Source organism: Nematolebias whitei, chromosome 11 (assembly GCF_014905685.2).
Source record: "Nematolebias whitei isolate Nwh7 chromosome 11, NemWhi1, whole genome shotgun sequence".
In the NCBI taxonomy this organism is placed as follows: Eukaryota; Metazoa; Chordata; class Actinopteri; order Cyprinodontiformes; family Rivulidae; genus Nematolebias; species Nematolebias whitei.
Window position 1 is genome coordinate 21,363,921 of NC_056508.1, and position 7,823 is coordinate 21,371,743.

Consider the following 7,823-nt stretch of genomic DNA (forward strand, 5'->3'; position numbering starts at 1 on the left):
CTTTTAGAATATTTAGAGTTTAGAAACATTGTTTTGAATATTGCAAGAGTGTGGCAAGGGTTTAAAATGCCTTATATAGTAAACTACTACTTACTACTTGTACTACTATTCCTACTTCGTGTTTTTTCACTTATCGCAGAGCTTCAGGGTACGGATCCCCCACGATAAACGAGGGACTACTGTATCCACCTTATTCTGCAAGAGGCGTATGTGGGCTGCCATGACAGACAGGTACCGCCCCCTCCCGGTTTTATACTTCCGGTGAGCTAAAGCGAGAGGCACTTTTGCTAATGACAGGCACTTTTGCTAATGACAAATTCTAGTAATTTGTGCTGTAGCAGGAGGCTTAAACAATTCTAATATGAGTTCGGGTTCAACTTGTGCTGTTGTTGGCTGTCACAACAGCTCCAGAAAACTGAAAGACGAGCTAGAAACGTATTGTTTTGCACATCAACAACTTCGAAAGGCCTGTGTGTGCCCAGCGCGTTACGAACTGCACTCCATGCCGAGGAAGGAGGATCGAAAACGAGCGTGGCTGGCAGCTTTAAAACTCAAATACCCCCCGAAGAGAGTTTATGTTTGCTCCTTTCATTTTATTGATAAAAAGCCCACAGAGCTTCACCCCGACCCGGAGCTCTATCTGGGCTATGACCGGGCCCCACCAAAGAAAAGAAGGCAGCTCATCCGAACCACTGTGAGCCAGACAGCTTCCAGCAACATCGACAAAACGGCCGAATCTGTTCCCGGTGAGTGAAATTGAAAATGTGATTTGTCCCCGCTTCACATTTTAATCATGCTTAGCTCTTATCTTTTACTGAATTATATTATTATTAATGTTATAATTGTAATGTTATAATTACTATACTGTGGATGGTGTTAGCATCAGCGCTAGCTGGTTGCAGTGTTATTGTGGATGTTAGTGTATTATTAATTTAATTCCAAAATACTTTATCACTAAGAGAAAGTACTTGATTGGCAGCCAAATCCAAATCTTAAAGACAAAGTGGTTAGTAATTAACATCAGTAGCATGCTAGCAGAGATGTATATGATTTCATGTAACTGTCTGAGAATAGCTTTTTATTTAGCAACCTGGTAAAATTCAGCCCCCAGGGCTGTAAAAGTCTGGGGATTTTGTTAATAAAGAATATGTTGAGTTATTAGAGGCAGGTTATTTGAAACAGACACAGCTGAAAAAAAAACTTCTTTTAAACTCTTTAAAGAAAAAGCTTAAATGCAACCTAGCTCCAACTGATTTTTTTAAGGATGAAAAACTAAAATCTAATCACAATATTTTGATATTATAGCATAATTTGATGGGGCTTAGGAAAATTTAAGGGGGCTAAAGCCCCACTAAAACAGCACTATTGACATTTAAGATGTATCATGTGTGTACGAGTGTGGAATTACAAATTTCCTTCCTAAAACGTAATAAGGTAAGTGACACTTGACAGGTTGTGTTACGCTGATTTGATTTTGTATTTTTGTGTTATTCAGAGTGCACCGTAGATTCACCGTCAGTCATCCCAGACCTGGCTAGCGTCTCCACACAACCTCCTGGGCCACATCTGCACTCAGTCCACACACAGTGGGAGGACCCTTCGCTAAAAGATCATCATCAATACTGCAACACGTCTGGCAGAAAAGATGTCCAGGACAAGACGACTCAGTGTGATGAAGTTGCATTTTTTCTTCTACAAAATGACGCAGACGCTTTGCTGTACACTGGTATAGCGTTAGAAACATTTAACACTCTTGTGTCAGCACTGGAAGGAGATGACAACAATGAATTTACAATGCCTGTACAAGATCAAGTCCTTATAACACTTATGAAAATAAAGACTAATCGTGTCTGCAGCCCTTGAGTTGATGTTATACTGCTGCTCTGCCTTGTGGTGTCTGAAGTTTATCATGCTTAGACGTTTGGGTTGAAGATTCTTTGCTGTCCCAGCATTCCACCTGCGCTGCTCATCTGTACATGCTAGCCCCGTCTTTCCACTGATCACAGCATTCTGGACCTGTAACAATTTAACAGACTTCAGCTATCACTGCTCCTAATAAAATGAAACAAGTTATTTACATCCCTGCTGTTGTCATTTATTTTTTCCTTTTCTGTAAATGTTAGGTTGCCTTGCATCCAGTCTGTACTTTTTTAAAAACAAATAATATAAAAATACTGTACAGCCTTTTTAATGTTTAATTTTTTGTGACAGTAGATCACAGGCTGCACAATGCTCTGGCTTCCACATGTAAACACAGGCAGACAGGAAGCTCACAGCTTTCGCCCAGTTCAGTGATTCTGATTCAGTGATGTAAATATTCTGATATCCAGATAAGTGATATACCTTCCACAGAATAGCTGCCGCATGACTGCATGATTTTCCCAATCCGGCGATACAGGAACAGCCGACCGTTTCTACCACTCCACTTTCTCTGAGCATGACCCATGCTAAGTGTTTAGCTTGACCAACGCTCTGGCTCGGCTCAACAGCTGCTTTCAGAAAGATAAAGTCGCCTTGTTTCTTGAGCAAAACTGTATCTATTTTGTTGCTGTGGAGGTAATTATACGCCTCTGTGCTTTTATAATTCCGCAATTCCTCGCCATCGACGCCTTCAGAAAAAACAAGGTAATTAATAATATCGATGTAGGTAATTCCGGGCCATGATTTCATATCATCTACCCAGTCCGTGAGAAATGATGGGTGAGACACAGTTAACGACTTATCTTCGCAGCTTTTTAAAACATCCTTGCAATGTATCCACCTCTGATGTGCTGCCATTTACTTCAGGTAAAGGAAACTTTTGTGTCAAAAACATTAAATTGCTAGCAAGTGTGTTAACCCACAAACGTAAACAACAGCGCGGGATCGCGGGCGGAAGTAAAGAACCGGCTTCCGCTATGAATTATGGGTAGTGGCGCCAAATCCGGAATAAGGTGGATACTGAAGTAGTTAGATTGCAAAAACAAAAAAAAACAGGTGTTAATTCTGAACCAACATGCATTCTTTTAAAGGCTTTCATTGAAAATGGCTGTGGTAGTTTTTCCAAGCGCTACATGTTTGTTTACTCTGACAGATTTGGTGGTAGCTCACTCTCAGAGGCTTCACAGGTGGCGGTGTCCAAATGCATCATGAACGTGCAGGACAAACAATGATGTCACCGCAATGAGAGATGCCTGGAGACAGATGTTTGGGAGGCAAAATAATCTTCTGCAAAAAGGAAAAAGTGTGAAAATTTGCTCCCTGGACAAGATGTGCAAACAAACAAACAAATAAACAAACTGAATAGGAAGTGATAGATCATTGCACAGTAGAGTTAGTTGGTGAAGAGTAAAACTACTGAACTTATGTGTGTCAGCGAGGAACCTCTTGGTGCTCAACTTGACCGGCTTTCAAACTATTCAGAGCATGAAACCAAACAGAGCTTGGCCGTGAATGACAGGGAGGGATGATTGTGTAAGAGTGGAGAAGAGCTGTAAGAAGTTTCTACGTTCTGCTCTCTGAGCGCTCGAAGCCATTGTCCTCTGTTCCACCTCGAGGCCAGAGGATAAACTCTCCTCTCGCTGCTGCTCTGCTCCGTCATCACTGCTGGCTTTCATTCAGCCAGCGTGACAATACGACTGAACCTGCGCTGCCTGCACAAAGTCACCTGATTATGCAATATTCTGTTTTTAGCTTTCACAGCATGAGCTCATCTATTAGCGTTCTGCCACGCTTTGGAACGTCACAAGGAACAGATAAAGCTCGATTTTATTAGAGCGCTGCTTTGAGGTTCACTTTATTGTTGCGTAAACTGGCGTACATTGCTTGACTTTGTTGCGCTGTGATCCTGCCAAGGCCCTGCTGGGTGTCGTTTTGCTAAATATTAAGACAATGCGTTTCAGTCATCCTATATCTGTCCCTCCCTCCGTCACACCAGCTCCCAGTAATACTCGCAGCAGGAGTGTTTCTCCAGGCGTGACGATACGCTCCACTTCGTGTTCCTCATGCGCTCACAGTGAGACGTATTGACATGTTGTCTCACTGTTTTTGACGATGGATTTTAGGGGGCCCATACATCAGGTGGTGGCAGGTCTGCCAAGCGGCATCATTTATAGTCGCTCATTCATCGTGTTCGCTTTGTCTATGCTGCTCCCACGCATGTCTGAGGGCCCACTTTCATGTTTCACCTTCTTCTGGCAATTTCCATTTTCAAATGCTCCCTTTTTCTTTGGTTTGGCTTCTAATCTCTGCCCTCGAGTCTGACGATTGCTCCTTTTTTTTCAGCATTTTGTCTCACCTGTCAGTGAGTCTGCTTTGCCTTAAAATCTGTTTCAACCCTCATCTTGCCCCCATTCTCTTGCCTGAAGCCTTAATTAATGCAGTTTCTGATTAACAAAAAGATACACAGCTCCTTCCTGGTCAAAGGAAAAGTTGGGAAAAGTAAGCACTTTTCTATAAAATGTTTTTATAACAGAGGCAGGCCTGGGTTTGAAGCAGCAACATAAGTTCAAAGTCAAAAAGACTCTAAAGGATGGTGCAGATTTTTTGAAGCGACTTACTTTAGAAACGTTTTTAACATTTATTCCCCTACCTGTTTTAAATAGCTATTTGAACAGTCTCAGTTTGGAGGATTAGAGTTTAGTTGTGACCAGATTGACAAGCTAACAGCTTGTCTGGTTGGGGCCAAGATGGAAATGGACCCCTCCCATCTTAAAACATCTCCAGTCGTTTAAAAAGGAAGGTTCATACAAATGTCATTTCTAAACCTTTACACTAACATTGTTTGTCATTATGTGGTTATTAACATTGAAATATGTGGTTGCCTTCAAACACAAATACCTGCAGCAGCTGTTAGCTGCAGCCTGTAGCACTTGCAGTGTAGTCTGGAGCACTTAGCAGAATTTTCACAATATTTCTGCTAGAATTGTTGTATAATATGAACTTATTGGTAATGTAAAAGTTCACACATAGTGTTTGCATGATGTTTTTTTAGGATTGGAGTAGTTTTAAGATGGCAAAAATACACTTTAGTCTTAGCATTCATTTATATCAGTGCTATAGTGTATTTTATTAACATTTTTCTTAAATTATATATTAAATTTTATTACAGTTTTTCTTTTACATTTTAATACTTTTGTTAGATGTAACTGGGACCCTGTGTACACAATTTCATTCCATCACATGTATCACATGTGGTGGAATGACAAATAAAGAACCTTGAATCCTTGAATATCAGATGCATTTTCCAAAGTTCTCCAAAAGGTGTAAGTTTCTCCTCACATTACTATTCATATTTTCTCATTAAAATGGGGCACCTAGTCAGTTTACTGACCAGTCATAGGTAAATTGCTTTATTTACTAGTTAATAATCAAAATTCAGTCAAGGAAGAAGAGTTAATGAATTACAGGGAACTCTTTAACTTATTAAATTAATATTCACCCAAATATGGATACTCTGTGCTGCTTGCCCTATTGGACTTTACATCTGCTTTTGACACCATCGACCATGAGATCCTCATTGCTAGGTTGGAGCAGTGGGTGGACGTCACAGGGTCAGCCCTCAATTGGTTCAGATCCTAACTCGCTGACAGATCCTTTTGTGTTTCCATCAAAGATTTTAGTGCTGCAGCGGCAGAGCTTAAATGGGGGGTTCTGCAGGGGTCCATCCTGGGTCCCCTCCTATTCTTTTTATACCTGCTGCCACTTGGTGCTATTTTCTGGAAACACAACATACGCTTTCACTTTTACGCCGATGACTGTCAAATTTACTTCCCCCTAAGACAAAATGGTACATGCTCTATTCAACCTCTGCTTGACTGACTGGCTGACATCAGGGACTGGATGGCTTTAAATTTTTTAATTTTCAATGAAAAGAAGTCTGAAGTCATGTTGTTCCCTCCCAACATGATCACGAACAACTGCATCGACTTTCCACTCTAGCCCTGTCAGAAAAACAAAGAGTCACTAATCTGGGAGTGATAATGGACCCTTCCCTGAAACTCAACAGTCAGGTAAACATGATCGTTAAATCCTGTTTTTTCCAACTGAGGCCACTTTCTAAGCTGAAGCCCATATTGTCCAAAAATAACCTGGAGACAGTAATACATGCATTCATACATCTAGGCTTGATTACTGCAATTTGCTCCTGTTTGGTATCAGTCAGACCTCCATAGCACGACTACAACTGGTCCAGAATGCAGCAGCCTGATTTTTAACCAGTACAGGCAAAAGAGAGCACATTACATCAGTCTTGGCCTCCCTGCACTGGCTACCGGTTCACCTTCGAATCCAGTTCAAAATACTCATGTATGTCTACAAATACCTCCCCCAATCTCTCTGATTTGCTACAGCCGTATGTCCCACCATGTTCTCTGATGTCAGCAGACCAGTTGCTCCTCACAGTTCCAGGAACTCGTCTTAAGCACAGAGGTGACAGGGCCTTCTCTGTAACAGGACCAAGACTTTGGAACGAGTTACCTCTGCTTGTCAGACAGGCTCCCTCCCTCTCGGTTTTCAAATCCCATTTAAAAATCCACTAGTATTCAGTAGCTTTCAACACCAGATGATTTGTGTTTTGAACCTGTGTGCTTCACACTAGTTAGTCGTCATATTTATTATCTGCAACATTTTTATGTCTATATTCTGATTTACTTCATTTTGTATATTGCTTTGTGTGTTACCTGTTTTTCTGTCTGTACAGCACTTTGGTTGACCTTGTCGCTGTTTTAAGTGCTTTATAAATAAAATGGTATGGTATGGTAAATGAGGAGACCAAATTTGCTTTTGAAGTTTTATTACAAAAAGAAAAATAAATTCATCAGAAATAATGAACAAAAATAATGAAAATTTGAAACACAAACAACAAAAATAAAATTTCTGAAAAAACGTTTGAAGAAGTAGTTGTGACAATCTGTTTAGTTTTATACAACTAGTTAGTTGTGACATGGTGGAACAATTGGTAGAGCTGCTGCCTCTCAGCGAGAAGATCGCTAGGTCAATTCCTGGCCAGTCCGGGGTCCTTTCTGGGTGGAGTTTGTATGTTCTCTCCGTGCATGTGTAGGTTTTCTCCAGGTACTCCAGTTTTCTCCCACAGACCAAAAACATGCATGTTAGACTGATTGGTAACTCTAAATTGTTCCTAGGTGAGAGAACGAATGGTTGTTTGTCTCGTTTGTCTCTATGTGTCCCTGTGATGGACTGGAGACCTGTCCAGGGTGTCCCCCACCTCTCGCTCAGTGATGGTAGATATGAGCACCAATGAACGCCATGATTCAGAAAGGAAGAAGTGCGTAAAGATAATGGAAACACATTTAGTTAGTGCAGCTTTTATATTCTTTAGCATGCTGGAGTTACAACCTAAACATGTGGCTGAAACATATGGGGTTGAATTCATCTTCTTTTAAAAATCAGTGCAGTAGTCCCTCGCTACGTTCATTTTGCGGACTCACTCTATCGTGGTTTTTCAAAATATGATTGAACATGACACACAATTGGCTGATTGATGGATGAGCTGCACAATTGGCATGGAATTTTTATTTAAAATAAACTATTTTAAATTAATTAGCATCTGCTGCACCTGTGTGCAGCCCACACTGCAGGAGAAACTTCCTCCTGCAGCTCCTCCTCCCTCTTCCTCCTCTGTCAATCTCTGTTCTGCAGCGGAGAAGTGGACGTAGCCGAGAGCGCCGAGTGCAGCCGTGGCAGAGAGCTGAAATCATGACATCTTGTGCTCTTTTAGAGCGTTTAGAGTTTAGAAACATTGTTTAGAATATTGCAAGAGTATGGGAAGGGTTTAAAAACACCTTAAAAAACAAATATATATGTATATATATATATATATATAT

The 7,823-nt window shown here is 40.9% G+C and overlaps 1 protein-coding gene across 1 annotated transcript; it reads left to right on the top strand.

The window, feature by feature from the left end:
* Positions 1-220: 220 nt before the first annotated feature.
* LOC119417528 lies at positions 221-2,077 on the top strand. The gene is made up of 2 exons (XM_037684751.1): positions 221-746; positions 1,496-2,077. The coding sequence occupies exons 1-2, from the start codon at positions 362-364 to the stop codon at positions 1,861-1,863; spliced, it is 753 nt and encodes a 250-aa protein (XP_037540679.1). The 5' UTR covers positions 221-361; the 3' UTR covers positions 1,864-2,077.
* Positions 2,078-7,823: the final 5,746 nt, after the last annotated feature.